This window comes from Felis catus, chromosome D3 (genome assembly GCF_018350175.1).
Source record: "Felis catus isolate Fca126 chromosome D3, F.catus_Fca126_mat1.0, whole genome shotgun sequence".
NCBI lineage: Eukaryota > Metazoa > Chordata > Mammalia > Carnivora > Felidae > Felis > Felis catus.
This window is the reverse complement of record NC_058379.1, coordinates 69448346-69463913: the sequence shown is the minus strand read 5'-3', so window position 1 is coordinate 69463913 and position 15568 is coordinate 69448346. Positions and strand designations below refer to the sequence as shown.

General features: G+C 54.3%; 1 protein-coding gene across 3 annotated transcripts in view; it reads left to right on the top strand.

Moving 5' to 3' along the window:
* Positions 1-15568, top strand: part of MYO5B (myosin VB) — a 340620-nt gene that overhangs the window by 312950 nt on the left and 12102 nt on the right. The window contains exons 30-36 of one of the 3 annotated variants that reach the window (XM_045042264.1): positions 5576-5653; positions 8403-8601; positions 8761-8854; positions 11002-11145; positions 13214-13365; positions 13981-14301; positions 15097-15186. In XM_045042264.1, the coding sequence (XP_044898199.1) occupies positions 5576-5653; positions 8403-8601; positions 8761-8854; positions 11002-11145; positions 13214-13365; positions 13981-14301; positions 15097-15186 (1078 nt within the window). The remainder of the gene's footprint in view (positions 1-5575; positions 5654-8402; positions 8602-8760; positions 8855-11001; positions 11146-13213; positions 13366-13980; positions 14302-15096; positions 15187-15568) is intronic. The other 2 variants (XM_045042265.1, XM_045042266.1) reach the window with 2 other exon arrangements.

Here is a 15568-nt window from a genome sequence, read left to right as displayed (position 1 = left end):
GGGGCACCTGCGTGGCTCAGTCGGTTAAGCGTCTGACTTCAGCTTGGGTCATGATCTCGCAGTTTGTGGGTTCGAGCCCCGCTTCAGGCTGTGTGCTGACAGCCCAGAGCCTGGAGCCTGCTTCAGATTCTGTGTCTCCCTCACTCTCTGCCCTCCCCTGTTGCACTCTCTCTCAAAAAATAAACAAACATTAAAAAAAAAAAATTAAAAGATCTGCCCAGGTTATGGCCAGGGAGCCTGACTGAGGGAGGCAGCAGGGCCTGGATGAGACCCCAGGGCCTTGTGGCAGAGTGCTTGCACTCTGGAGTCCACTCGCCAACTACTTAGTAACTCCTTTATAACCACTCAGTGCCTCAGTCTCCTCCTCTGAACCGGCGACAGTCACAGCAGTGTACTTCGCATGGAGATTGAGAAGGTCAGGTGAGTTAGTCCACGTCTTGTACTGAGAACACTTCCTGCCGTTATTACTGTCTTGGCCTCTCGGGGCCCCTGCGGGCACCTGTAAGAACAGAGCCAGCCTTTTCCCTGGCTACCTTTCTCTCTCGCCTCAACTCACCGACGTGATCAGTCACGAAGCGTTTGTACAGAATTGATGAAAACCGCAAGCACATCTAGAACCTGTCAGCAGGTGCCGCTAACTGCAACGTGGAGTCAGCAAGAATTGTCAGGGACTTGAAGACTTTAACGCTGTGATTTCCACGTCTTCTAAACTAGCCCATGTCTGCAGATAGGGAAACTGAGGCCCAGAAGGGATGAGCTACTCTGGCAAGCAGCCAGCCTGAAACTGAGTCAAGGTACAATCCAGAAGGCCTGACTGCCAGGCCGGGCCGCTTCCCGCGCACTGTGTAAGTAATCAGAAGATGCAGGCCTTCTAGCAAGACCCCCCAGAGGAAAGTAAATTTCCAGAGAGACGCGATTCTGGTCCCCAAAGGAGAGAGAACAGGAAATGAAGGTGACCCTCTCAGTGCTGAAACTGGAGTCCAGATTTAGTCATTCAGAATTATCTTGGGTGAAGAAATACACTGAATAAGAAAAAAGAGCACAGGTGATACTTGGAATTAAAAAAGGGGGGAGCAGGGAGGACAAGCTGGACCTTGACAGGCGAGGGAGTGCTTATCTTTCTGATCTTCTGCTATTATCAGCTCTCAGCTCCCTTTTTATGCACCTCAATGGTTGTCCGGGGATCCAGTCCCAGGGGCTGCTTACTACCCTGGATTTGTCTTCCTTTGCAGCAGTAATAATGCTGGTGATGAAATAAAAATAGCTTTTCTTAGATGTTAAAATAATTCCATTCCCCAGTCAAGCCTAGGGTACAATAGGGAACTGATAGCCTGTGAAACCAAGTACAGGGAGGAGCCTTTGGGAGCCTGAAGTGCCTGCCACACTTGGAAAGCGAGCTTTGTGGTTTGTGCCTCACCCACACCGTGATCTCTGCAGTGAGAGAGGATGGCGGCAGGCAGGTGGACAGGGCAGGAGGATGCAGGCTGTGATTGCTGGAGCTCGGCAGCCAGGACATCGGTTACAAGGGCCACCCCTGGGATAAGAGTGCCCTGAAGGCCGAGCTGCGGTTCCTCTCCTGTGATCTCCCCCTGAGGGAGAGTGTTCTGGTTTGAACAGAAGTGGTATTACGCACGTGTGATTTGGGGTGGGAGGGATTGCAAAAGTCGACCCTCTCTCAAGGAAAAGCTTACAGTGCTGCACTGAATTTTGCTTAGGTTTCTGGAGGGATTCTAGACACTCTCCCATGCCCAGTCATCGCCTCTCTCAGAATCCACGGTCCTTCAGTTTGGAACTTCTCTCCCTCGCTACTCTCCCTCGCTAACTTCCAGAGTTTATGGAGTTCTGTTTGATCGTTACAATTGTCTTTTCCTTTGTTTTCAAGTTTGGGAGGGAGGCCAGTTAGGAGGGTCGGCTCTGGGGGGGAGACACAGGAATGTGGCTAGCTCTTCCACTTAGATGCAGAATGTGCTCCCATTTTCACATTCTGGGAACTAAGAGAAACCAGCAACATTATTACCATTTTCTGTATGGCCATAGTCAAGTCAACCAGGCATGTGCTCAAGGTCGCGGAGCTAAGGAAGAGCAGGCATGTGTGGTGAGAGCTCAGGTCTGGGTCCAGCAATGGTGCTCCTTTGGCCACCAGCCATTTCCGCTCAAGTCTGTAGAACTCCAAAGGGAGACTTAGAGCGCATTGTTGGACCTTTGCTTGTGTCCCAGGAAACTGCAGCCCCACCTCCCAGCAGGTTCCAAGAAACAACAGGAGGCCCTTGGCACAAAAGGTAGCTTTGCCTGATGCCACCTGGGCTTGGACAGATAAACCTGGGGCTATTACTCACCCCCTAATGGGCCTGCTTGGGACACTGAAGATCCTGTTTAACCAGACAGGGGTGTGTGCGGACTCCTTAGGATGGGCTCGGAGTTTTGTGGCTCCTTTGGCCCTGAGCCCCGGCTGCTGTGGGATGTCTGGCTCAGAAGAGCAAAGGAGTAGGAAGAGCCTCATGCTCCCCAACTCCCTCCTCTCAAGTGCTCACTGTAACTGTTCCCGGCTAGAAACTCTCGGCTTCCTTCTGTGAGGTGATCATGCCCTCCTAAGGTTTCCCAGGATTCAGTGGGTCCCAAGCCATCAGCGTAATTCCTGTCTGCGGTAATTCAGTGGTATATTTGTCCACAGACAGTCTTATTCATGGCATTGGGGTTGCTGCCTCCCTTTCTCAGAGATTGCAGGGAATCTCCTGGGCAGTTGGGTGTAGAAAGTCTAGGTGTGAGCTACAGAAATAAGCATATCTGTGGAGCACCACATGCTTTTTTCCAAAACCGAAAACTGACCATCATCATGCTCATAGGAACCTTGCCTGTTTCGACAGGGAGGCGGGTCCTTGGGCCAGGACAGAGGGATTGCTGTTGGGTCATAGTCCTGATGTTCTCCACAGAGGGAAAGCAAATATTATCCTAGGCCTTTTCTGGTGCCTGATATTTCTGCTGCCTGATATTTACGGTTAATAAGGTTGTGTAATAAAAGATATAGAAGAAACCTCAGATCGGTGAGCTGAGCACTTTCATCGTAATAGGCCCGGGACATGTAGGCAATGACCACAACATGCCCTTTGGGGTGCCGGTTCTCCAGTCTCCTGCAGTTGGAGACTGTACCTGCGGCTTATTCAAGTGCATCTGCAGCCTCTTTGGGAACGGAGCTCAGCACAGTCGTGTGTACCCAGGAGATTTTCCGTGAACGTTTGTTGATTTAATTGACCTAGGTACTTTACATTTAAAAAAAAAAAAATTCCTGTAAGCTGTCGTTTGGGGTTTTCCTTCTCATGCCACCAGGTGGCGCTCCCTCCTAGGCCTTCGGTCCTAATAGCGCGCAGAGGGGAGGGAGAATCTCTCCGGAGGGAGGAATTGGTTCTCTTTCATCTAGCAACAAAGGCTGGACCTGGAGCTGGTTGACTGCTTTTTAATTTACTGGTTTGCCTGACTTCCTGAGCACGGTGGGATGACGGGCCTTCACAGTCTCCCCTTTTATCTTTGTGCATACTGCCTGGCGTGTTTCAGAATTAAGAATTCTGAGAGTGTCTCCCCCTGAGCAGGAATTCAATGCTCACTTCCTCACTGTGTAACTCGGCAACACACAGGCACCGGCAGAGGGTGAGCGGTGGCACTCAGTCTGCCATCGAGGGAACTATAGGAACGCGGTGACCCTCCAGGAGAGAGCCAGCAGCCCTCCTCGGAGCATGAGGGCCAGCCGGTGTGGCAGGGAAAGAGCCAGAGGCCAGGTGCCAGAGCCCACCTGGGTTCTAGCCCAGGTGTCAGCGTCAGGCAAGTCCTCTCCATCTTGGGGTCTCTCCACACATGGCAAACAGGATGGTTGGAGCAAAATACCCTGCATTCCTATTCAGCAGCGATGCCTCCCCGCGGCTGCCTGTTGGGTTAAAGCCCTAGCTACTAAAAGGCCCTAGTTAAACGTGTTAATAGTTGAGAAGGGCAAAGGGGCTAAGCTGTCAGCTCCCCCTTGACGCGGCCCAGCTCACTTTTTGCGTTTGCTAGGATAAATGGAACACCCAGGCGGGGTAAGTGCTAAGCACGGGAGGGGACAGCAAAAAGTCTACAATAAAAGGCAGTCTCTGGGGAGGCCAGGCCTAGGTGACTGGTCTGGACATTTGAGGAGCCAGAGTCCCAAGTGGGAGAGGTCCCCAGTATATGCTTGTTGGCAGTAACCCCCACACTGCCCAGCCAGATGGAGTACAAGTTGTGACAGTAAAGGGTAGGCTTGGGGCACAGAAGCCAGAGTAGCACCAGAAGCAAGCTCACTGTGGTCTCTGCCTCCTGCCCTCTGCTTCAAGCTTTTCAGCGTAGGACCTGGTAGCCACGTGACCAGCTTTACCCAAGAAGCAGCTTATGTGAGTGGTGCAAGGCCCAGAGCTCCTGTCCACGAGGCTGAGCTCCTGGGAGGTAAAGTGGGCAGCTGCACCCCCTGGACCTCCCGCAAAACCCAGCAGGAGCGGTACTGTGGCTCCTGGGGACAACTGTTTCTCCCCTGTGAGTTAGGGAGGGGTTGCTGGTCCACGCACACCATCTGTAGCTCCTTTGCGATTCCTGCTGGGATCCAACCAGCAGGAGAATCCCTAGGAGCAGGGGGGGGGGGGGGGCAGGTTCTCAGCGGGTATAGACGAGGCTCACCTGCTGCCCTATCCCACTGGACTTTTCGTGTCTCCTGTGTACCCAGGGCTGTGAAGGTGGTGGAGGTGCGTGGATGGGGGAGCACGGGACGTGTGCCTGATCTCCTGGAGCTGCCCTTCCGGCATCGGGCAGACACTGGGCAACTGGGGAGGGCAACTGGCCTTCTGCATTCCAGGTTGGGTCAACAGGAGTAACGCACCCCAGTCCCCGGGCAGAACAGAGAACGTTCAGTTGGCATCCCGCTTGGCACCGTTGTTATTAGTGGTTTCTTTCTGTCGGAGTGCACTGAGGGCTGGAGGTGAGATTAGCTAATGCTTTTTGTGTCCTTAGTGACAGAAGAGAGCAGCATTGAAAAGCAGACAGTAGGTAGCCTCTTCCTCATCATCACTGAGCCAGACGTCCGGGTACAGCCAGATGCAGCATCCCAGGAGCCCCTCTGCAGCCTCCACTGTGCATGGGGCCTCCTCTCCCTGCCCTGTTTGCATCTCTCCTGATTCTCCCTTTTCTTTTCTGAATCCTTCTGGTCAGAGGAGGGGTGGGGGCAAGGGTGGAGTGTGACAGCAAGGAAATGCCTCTGCCCAGCCTGCACCGCTGCGGGTTACAGAATTTACTGGGACAGGTGCAACCCTTTGCTCTCCTCTGCAACATGCTCCCCAGCCTCTCGTGATCCATGAGCCCCCATGAGCGTGCACGAACCCCCTTCTGAGACCCAGCCTGGGGGAGAGGTGATGTTCTTAGGTGCTCAGGTGCTGGTTATAAGAAAGAAAGAGAAACTTGGGGGTTCTTGAGCTTTGCCTTGGTTTCCAAACCTTGGCTGAAATGGCCTCGCTTTCCTGGTCTGTCTGCCTCCCTGTCTCTTCCCTCTATACTGGATGCCCTCTTTTTTGTCCTTTATTTCTAGCAAGACTGAGGATTGGGGATATTTGAATGAAGATGGAGAGCTCGGCTTGGCCTACCAAGGCCTAAAGCAAGTTGCCAGGTCAAATATACACCTTTCTGCCTCTGCCTGCTTTGTCTGTTCCGCCTGCTCATGTCTACGCTTAACTGTTTCTCAGCTGGAGTGGAGGCAAGGGCACGACTCACAGGGGCCCCTCGCGTTACCCGGCTGGCGCTCTGTGTTCAGGCTGTGTGGGTGAGATTGGAGAGGCTGTTTGGCGGGGTCCAGGCAGTAGCACCTGATGTGGCGATAGAACCTTCCTTGGGGCAAGGACACTGATGCTTCAGTGGAAGATCCAGAACTTGAATCTGGTTCCACTTGACATCAGAATCTGAATCCATAAGCCATTGGTCTTCAGCTGTCGGTGACCAGTTCGGCAAGGGAGGTAAGACATGCGCGGAAACAGCAAAACGTGGTGGTCCTGGCCCTCCATCGGCTGCCAGCGTGTGGCTCGTTAGGACTATGGCGTACCTTTGTGCATTTGAGCCTCCCAGCAACAGATGGGGCGATGGTCTGCAGGCCTGTTTCCCAGAAAAGGAAACTGAGGTGGAGTGGGTGCTGGCCCAGCTCACTCACCCTGGTGATAGCAGAGTGGGGATGGAACCTGATGGCCTCACACACTATCTCCAAAGCTTCGCCTGCTGATGACCTCGTGGCGGTCCCATTACAACAAGAGCGTCTGTTCCTGGGAATAGAAAGTCCAGGTCAACTGGTTCTCAAGGGAGTGTGTCTCCAGTGGCCCCCCTGCCTGGGAGTGAGGTGACCTCTGTCTCTTCCCTTGGTGGTCTAATGTGGATCAGAACAGCACCTGCCTCATGGAGTCGTTATAAGGAATAGGGTTAACACAGGTGAAGCATTTTGCATGTGCCTGGCATGTAGTAAGCACAGAATGAAAGCTGATGCTTCCGTTCTAATGGCCATTATTCAATAAGTTCTGTCCCACCCAGAAGTTTAGTTTATTAGAGCAGGATCCTCTGTGTAAAACCAGGTGATTCCTTGTGGCTCTCTATCAGTAGATTGGGTGGTTTTTTTTAATAAGCACATGAATGCGTTCACAAAACTGAAAGTGCAGACCTATGCATCAGGATTCCTGGCTTCTAGAACCAGCTGTGTCACTGGCTGTGGCCTCAGATCTCTTGACCTCAGTTAGATGAGGTGTCTAGTCTGATGCTTGGGCAGGGATTCTCAGACCTTGCACAGAACCCTGGGCTAAGCCACCCAACTGCAGCCTGTGTGGAGGAGAAGAAAGACGGGAGTACAACCTCACAGCACAAATCAGGAGCTGATCCTTGGGGTGGAGTCCCTAGAACCGAGGTATTTCTATTCTGTCTCAGTAGGTTCATGACTTCCTGGTGATGCTTTTAGTGTATTGTAGCCAAGATTGGATGTTCTCTAAATATCGTGTGTCCTGTAAAATGCTGATGTGATTATAGAACTGTGCTCCACAATCCACATGTCAGTAGCTCTTTCAGTTGGTGAGGCAGCCTGTGGTGAATGGGTGAATCAGTCATTTCTCCATCGTTTCTTCGTTTGTATGAGCATCGAGAAGCCCCTGTGTTCCAGGCATTGCAACAGTGCCACTGTGGGGCCGACAGAGCTACAGAAGACCTGGGCATGTCCGCGGGGGAGTTGACAGCCGACTTTCTCTCTCTTTCGCTCTCTCTCGCGCTCTGTCTCGCTCTTTGGGAGACTTGCTCCCTCCTGTCTTGCAGCCAAACTAGCAGAACTGTAAAAAACATGGCTCTTTGCCTCCCTGCCTCCAGGGCAGCTGGGAGACTCCTACTGGTGTTTCTGGAGCACTTCCGGGTTCCTCACTCTCCTGAGCTCTGGTCACAATCTTTGCATCCCCGGAAAAGACCGGCGTGAATTTTCAACATATGGACCATGCCAGACTGCTTTTGATGTACCATTTGCCCAGAACCTCCTTCCTTTCTCTCATGTGATTGTTTACTGCCCTGGGTCTTGAATCCGAGAAGGTAGCACCTGGTTCACAGTAGTGTGCCCTGAGGAGAAGCCTGCCTAGGAAGCCTCTCTAGTCCCTTGCCTTCTCTTATGATGGAACAGGTGCCTCCCAGGATTGCCCAGGTAACTTTTAGACTCAGAGTCTTCTGAGACGTGTCCCCAACTTTCCCCGGATCTTCTCTAGGTCTTTCTGCTTCTGATCATGACACCAGCTGGTCTTACACCTTCCCCCCAAATGATTTGCAAATAGTCTTAATTTCTGTTTTGACTAGAGATAAAATGGTATATTTACAGCCACAGGGGGAGTGGGGTGGCGGTGAAGATAACAACAAGGAAGGAGGCTGATGTCTTGCCTTTCTAAAACTTCGCCGATCATCTAAACAGGGAAATACACAGGTGATAGAATTAGTGCAGTCTACTAGGGTTTTGTCTTAACGAGGAGATTCTCATGCGCTTTGGGCAGATGTAGATAACGTTTGTGTAAATGATGCTGTAAGAAATTTATTTCTGCTGGTGACATTTTGACACGGAGACAATCTCTCAGTCCCAAACAGTAGACTGCACAGAGTGAGGAATAGGGGAGGGGGTGTCCTGAAAAAGACCGAAGACCAGGGGTGCGTGTGTGGCCCCGAGTTCCCATCCTCAGAGAGGACAGGCCGGCCCGCTTGCCAGTCTGTTCCCCTCAGCGTCCGCGTCCTTCCCCTGTTGGTTCGTGCACTTGCTGCTGCCGTGTGCTTGGCTGCTCCTCTGTTGCGTGTCCGTCTGTGGCCCCTCACGTGGGGCGCTGACCCGAGCCCCGTGGCCACCTGCCCTCCTCTCCCCGGTGCAGGTTGCTGGAGGCCCAGCTGCAGGCCCAGAGCCGCGAGCATGAGGAGGAGGTGGAGGGGCTCCGGGCCCAGGTGGAAGCCCTGAAGGAGGAACTGGACAAGCAGCAGCAGACCTTCTGCCAGACGCTGCTGCTCTCCCCAGAGGCCCAGGTGGAATTTGGCGTCCAGCAGGAGATATCCCGGCTCACCAATGAGAACCTGGTGAGTGGAGATGCCCAGCGGATCCTGCTCTGGGAAGGGATGGGGCCGGAGATGGCCTTTTGCCAGAAGGGCGAGGCTTGTGTCCTTGGGCTTGTCTCCAAGGGCTTCTGACCCGGCCAGGGTGGGTGGCCACCTCACGCTGCTTCCTTTGGATTGTAGGACCTTAAAGAACTGGTAGAAAAGCTGGAAAAGAATGAGAGGAAGCTCAAGAAGCAGCTGAAGATTTACATGAAGAAAGTCCAGGACCTAGAAGGTAGGTGGGCACGGGCGCGAGTGCGTGTGGTAAAGCACGTGTGTGCTCAGTCACGCGCGCGGGAAGGGAACTGACTGCTGCTTCCCTCTGCAGACTCATTCTGCTTTACCAGTTTCTTGGTGCCTCTGCCCAGAGCAGTCATGTGACAGAGTAAGAGCTGCCCACAAGCTCCAACGTTCTCTGTTGGCCAGAATCTGGACTGAGATCCATAAATCAGCAGGTGTTGGGGTGCTTATTCCGAACTCTGCACCAAGGCCGTGTCCTTGCCCTCAAAGGACTTAAAGCTGGAAGCAAGACTTTTTGGTCGGGGGGTGGGGGGGGGGGGGATGCTACATGACACACAGACCCACACCCCACTCCGTGGATGGGTAGTCAGGAAGGAGAGGGGTCAGTCCTATGATTAAATTTCCAAACTGGAATCTGGCCCAGAGAGGTCAGGCAGGTTTAAATTGCTCTTCCAGAAACATCCAGAATGTTCTCTTGCTCTGACTCCTTACTATAAATCGATCACTCTCCATGCCTTCTTGTCACATGCCACCTAGCATGGAATCCTCTCTTGGTGCCCTCACTGCTTGGGTTTCCCCGCCCCCCAACACTGCCTGAATCCCTCCCCTCATCCCTTCACCCTCATCTCAAGAGCCACGTCCCCAGGGCTCGAGGGCTGTGTCTCACTGTCCTAATACCACATGCCTCTGGGCACAGATGTCAGTTGTTTAATCACCTGTTCGTGTCCACCTGCTGCTCCGGAGGAAGCTGTAGGAAGCCAGGACTTATCCAATCGGCCCCTCTCCATCTTTGGATTTCTCGGTTCTCCTTGACTTCTCTTTCTCCTGGTCATGCAGGCTTCAGGTTTCTCCCTTTTGTTCAGTCTTAAGACCTATCATCAACTCTCCCTGAATGCTTCTGTGCCCGCCCCTCTTCCCCTAGTCCCCCAGCGACGGTGGCAGCCTCCAGTTCCCTACTTGTGCCCCTGCTCCTGTGTATCCGGCCACCTCCTCTTTCCCCCATGGAATGAACTGTGCCCTCTCTCCAGTCGCTCCAGCTCACCCCACCCCCACACGGAGCCTCCCCTCCAGCACACCCCTGCCTCTCGGTGCTCACTCTGCCCGCTCGTCTCCTGTGCCTCTGGGAGCCTTGTGTGCCCCGGGGCCCGGTGGGTCAGCTCCTTCCCACCTGATTGTTCAGGTCTCCCCCGTACCCCCTCAGCCCTTCTCCCTTGAGCTCCAGTAGTTGGTCTGTTCAGCTGCATCACCACAGTCTGCTCTCGGGGCTGGGCACCTGGCCGGGTTGTGCTGTAATGTGTGTTGCCACATAAACGTCCAGATGCATCTCCTTAGCTAGACTGGTAGATCCATGGTGGGATGCCCCATCATGTCTGACCCCACACTTAGAACAGTGCCCCGTACGTAGGAGGCCCTCAGACACACCTGGGGAGACCCTGCAGGTGCCCACCAACCCGTCGCATAGTGTCAGGCCTCAGGAGGCCTGAGGGAGGTCTGACAAGCCTTTGTACCCCCAGCCATGCCAGCGAAACGTCTCTTGTATCCTTTGCAACCTTCCATTGTTGCAAAGACTGAATGTAGCAGTCCTGCTCCTCGATCTGCATCTGGGGGGCTACAGATGGTCTCTTACCTTCTTGTGCCAGTGCCACCACCCTGCTCCCTGTCCACGGTCACAGGTGGTGCCCAGGCCTCGCACACGTGGGGCTGCACTGCAGCTGTCCTGACAGCTGCCCTGTGGCCACACTCAGGGAACTGGATAGGGCGGGCCTGGCCAGGGCCCATGACATCCTCCCAGACAGATGGCAGGCCCCATTTCTCACAGCTGGGTGGGAGGAACCCACTCCCTGGCAGGCTGGGGTGTGCAGCCTGTGCCTTCCGTGCTTCCCCAGTTTTCTCTGGTCTGCCTACCTAGTGGGATGTTTCCCCACCCTTGTCCTGCACGGACCCTGGTGCCTGGTGCTGAGCAACTTGGGTCACACTTGGAGTGTGGCCTGGGCTGAGGGACAGACCATGAGAGAGGTGGGGGAGCTCAGAACGCTGGGTCCCCAGACCCAGGCTCAAACGCCGCTGACCTAAGGCATCCCTGCCTCTTGAGCCTGCAGCCTGGAAGTGTCCCTTCACGCTCCCTGTCTCCTTCCTGCTCAGCTGCCCAGGCGCTGGCCCAGAGTGAGAGGAGACGCCATGAACTCAACAGGCAGGTCACTGTGCAGCGGAAGGAGAAGGACTTCCAGGGCATGCTGGAGTACCACAAGGAAGATGAGGCCCTTCTCATTCGGAACCTGGTGACAGGTCAGGACCCTCCATGGCATCTCACCCCGCCCCCCCCCACTCCACTCTGCACTTTGCACCCCCCACCTCCCTCCCAGCCTCAGCCCTCCATCCCCCTCACCTCGCCCGCAGTCGGTTCCGGGTCTGGTTTGCCAGTCCCATCGGCTCCCTCCCTTCTAGTCCTGCTCCATCCGGCTTCAATACAGCACCTGCCTGCAGCATGGCAGGAAGAGGCGTGGAGAATAGAGTCCTGGACGAAAAAAAGGAGGACTCTCTGGTCGCCTGGTCCTCTGGGCCCTGAGCCACAAGCTCCTTTCTCTGGAGCCTTGGGTTTTCTATAAAATGGGGATGAGGCAACTGACCCCCACCTGCCCCCTGTTGTGAAACATGACGGGTGAAAGTCGGTGCTATAGCCACAAATCTTTCTCACACATGAGGGATTTGAAGAAGCAGCAGCTTCTGCAGGGTTGTTTGAAGTTAAAATAAGACCTATGTCAGAGAAACGTAAGTTTACAGAGGTCCCACCCTGTCGGTGCCAGGCCGGGGCCGCAGAAGAATGGGGTGACTCCAGCCTAGCACACAGTTCGTTTCAGTATTTTTAGTAGTTGAGTAACCTTTTTTAAAAGTTAACTTCCGGGGCGCCTGGGTGGCGCAGTCGGCTAAGCGTCCGACTTCAGCCAGGTCACGATCTCGCGGTCCGTGGGTTCGAGCCCCGCGTCGGGCTCTGGGCTGATGGCTCAGAGCCTGGAGCCTGTTTCCGATTCTGTGTCTCCCTCTCTCTCTGCCCCTCCCCCGTTCATGCTCTCTCTCTGTCTCAAAAATAAATAAACGTTAAAAAAAAAAATTAAAAAAAAAAAAAGTTAACTTCCCCTACCGTTGTCCTACAATTTGACAGGAGTCCTCTCAAATTTCATTAAACAGGCTGCATCTTGTTCTAGTGCTGCTAGGGATGAGCTTCTGATCTGTGGTGAATGGAACTCAACGTTCACGACGTTAGAGTAAAACCAGAATAACGGAGGCTGCGTGTGCCGGCCGGCAGGTGGCTCCTCCCCGCTGCCCGGCAGGTGGCTCCTCCCCGCCGCCCGGGCTCAGGCAGCCCCAGACAAGGCCATTTCCTGCCAAGCTGCCTACACACAGCACCCGGTCACCTTCCCTCCGCCATTCCGTCCCTCTCGTCATCCAGACGAGTGCCAAGCCTTGATTTGGCCTCCTCTGGGGTGTACCCAGCATTGGCTAGTTGTTACCGTGGAGGATGGAGAAATGTAGAACCATCGTCCCTGCCCCCAAGATGCTAACATTCGGCTAGGCAGACCAAGAAACTCTATGGGAAACGGGACTCAAGTCACAATAGGACATTCCAAGACAGGACAAGCTGTACGCTGCATGTGGGTCAGGCCATTAGGGGAGAGGCTGGTGAGACACCTGTCATATGGTGGCCCTCCGGGAGGTGCAGGCGTGGCTGTGGCCAGTCAGCAGCCTACTCGAGCTATTACCGGCTCTGAGAATGGGCAGCCCCTGCCGGCTAAATAGTTTCCACACTGACAGCTGTGTGGACTAAAGGTCCCTGTGGCCTTCCCAGCCTCTGGCACATGGGCTCTGTCTTTGGGAACATGCAGTTTGCCAAGTTCTCCCGGGACTCCCTCTCACGAAAGGGCCATTGTGCCTGTGACAGGCAGTGTGGCCGTGGGCTCAGCGGCCCCACCCTGAGCTCTTGCTGGCTGGGGAGCAGGCTCCTGTCGGCCACTGGCCCCGGGCCCCTTCTTGTGGCCAAAGGCCATGGCCTCTGGAAACTCAGGCAGCAAGCTACCTGTGGGTTTTTCCCTTCACCTTTTAAGGGCGAGGCATTAGAAGCCTGTTTTAATGATATAGTCCAATTAGGCAGAAGTTTTTAACTAGTTTCTGAAACTGGTAGGGTCAGAAGGTGTTTGTGTATCCAGGGAAACTTCTCGCCTACTCCTCCCATGCCCCCACGAGAGGTTATTCTTAGAGGAGCATCAGGAAAATATTGAAGAGATTTGTATGTCAGACCGGGATTCTCCGACCCCAAGCATCTGCTGAAATCTGATTCTCGGCTGTTCGTTACCATCAGACCTGAAGCCGCAGGCGCTGGCGGGCACGGTGCCCTGTCTTCCTGCCTACATTCTCTACATGTGCATCAGGCACGCAGATTACGTCAACGACGACCTCAAGGTGCACTCCTTGCTGACCTCCACCATCAACGGCATTAAGAAAGTCCTGAAGGTGAGCGCCCCGTGGCGGAGGTGGTGGTTTGCAGTGGATTGAGGGAAACCCGCACCTCCCCGTAGCTTCCGTCTGTCTGGGCTCTGCAGCAACAGGTTTTCTCCAGGCTCCAGCTCTGAAGGTAAACGATGTAAGCCCAGAAACAGCTTGCCGGTGGAACCAGGATGCCCAGGCTCAGAAATGGCAGGATGCCCAGAAATCCAGGGCACCCTGGTGCTTCCAAAAGACCAGAGGTGCAAGGAGGGGATGTTCTGCCTTAGTGAGGGTGGGCTAACCCTGCCCTGGAGTGACATTCAGGAGCACAACCTGCATACAGGCCTTCTCCCAGACCTTTCCAAGGAGCTGGGTGCCTGCTGCCCAGGGTGATGGCACAGTGAAGGGTGCAGACATTCATCAGCTTGCAAAGTGAGGAGGCCTGGGCTGGGACAGGGCGGCCTCCAGGGCTCTGGGGCGGTTCAGCAACTCCACCTGAAGGCACAGGACTCCTCACCAATGTAGTGGTCGCCACTGCAGAGAGAGGCTGGCCTGCAGGCCGACCCCATGGAGGCTACGGGGAGCAGTGAGATTTTTAAGGGAGATCAGTCCTCGCTAGGAGGGATTTGTCCCTCCCCACAGGCCCAAGCCCCAGGTGGCATTGCTCTCGCTCTCACAGACCATCCTCCGTTCGCCTACACTCTCCCACTTCAGATGCAAGCCATCCTCGAAAGCATGGAGTCCGGGCCCATTCTGAGATCCGCCAAGCTGCTGTCGCCTGCCCCCTTTTCCCTTCTGGGAGCACGCCGACACCAGCCTTTAACTCCTAGCTCCCTGCCCACTTGGTCTCTGTGTCTGCACCACCTGCCCCGCCTTGGGCCCCACAGACCATCTTATCCACTCCTGCCTCTAAACAGACACGCTGGGGACTCAAGATTGGGGTCTCCTGCCTCAGCCTCTAAGGCAAGCGCCATGTGGGGGCTTGTGCAGTCTGGGTAAGCCATGGGCTGACTTCACAGGTCACTTCCTCAGGGAAACCTTTCCTAATGACCAGGCTCAGCCCCTAGCATGCCAAGCCCTCCCCCCCGCCCCCACCCCTGGTCACTTTCTGTTGAACTCTCTCATTTTATTGTCATCATATCTCCTACCTTCAGACGTTTAAACAGTGACAACTTTACCTAGCAAAATGAGCTCTGTGCAGTCATTGGCCTTGGGACAGAAACTGTGTCATAGCTCTTTGGGTTGTCAAACAGCCTTTTTCGTCAAAGTTATGGTTCATAGCCCTTTTCCAGAGAGTTGAAGCCATGGGACATCTGCCCTCTAGATAATAGGGTACCAGAGTATCTCACTGGCATGTTCCTTACATCCCTTAGGTGAGATCATGATAGTTGAGGACCTGCCAGGGCCAGATGCCCAGTGGTTCATGTACAGCTGAGGGCAGCTAGCCTCATGCCTCATCTGCCACCTGGCTTTGTGCTCTTCAGCCATAGAGCCAGCCTAGCTTTGTGAGCGTGCACAGGTGTGTGCCATGGACCAGGGAACCAGGAGAGAGGTCCGTGGGACATCTCCAGTAGCGAAGGAATGGGAAGCACAGCCTCTTGACTGTGGATCTCATCTTCGTGACTGGTAGTTGCCTGCCTGTGACACCTACTTGGGGCGTGCTGAATGGTTGTGGAAACCCGGAAAGAGACACCAGGGGAGACTTTAACCGGATGGGAGCCACTACGCATGACTAGGGATGTCTTTCTCTCTTCACAGAAGCACAATGATGACTTCGAGATGACATCATTCTGGTTATCCAATACCTGCCGCCTCCTTCATTGTTTGAAGCAGTATAGCGGGGATGAGGTGAGTGCTGCACCCAATCCCCTGGGGAGCACTTAGAAACCATGAAAGTGCCTCAGATCCTCCTGTCAAATCTTCATTTCCTTGCATACAGCAGTGTGTGTTCTGCTTCAGAGCACCTCCGATCTCCGCTCAGAATGGGGGTTAGGGGTGTTGTGGAAGGTAGACCTGCTCTGTCCATATGTGGTTCTACCTGGAAGACAGCATGTAAAGTCTTGGGAGAACCGTCTGGGACTTCGGGCTGGAAGCAGTATTAAGCCGGCAACAGGATACCTGTCTCTAGGTGGCCTCCAGAGAGCACCTGAATCAAATAAGTAGAGTTGGTGGAGAAATGAGTTTATATGACCCATCTGAATGCTCCTGGGACTCTCTGGGGAAACGCTTA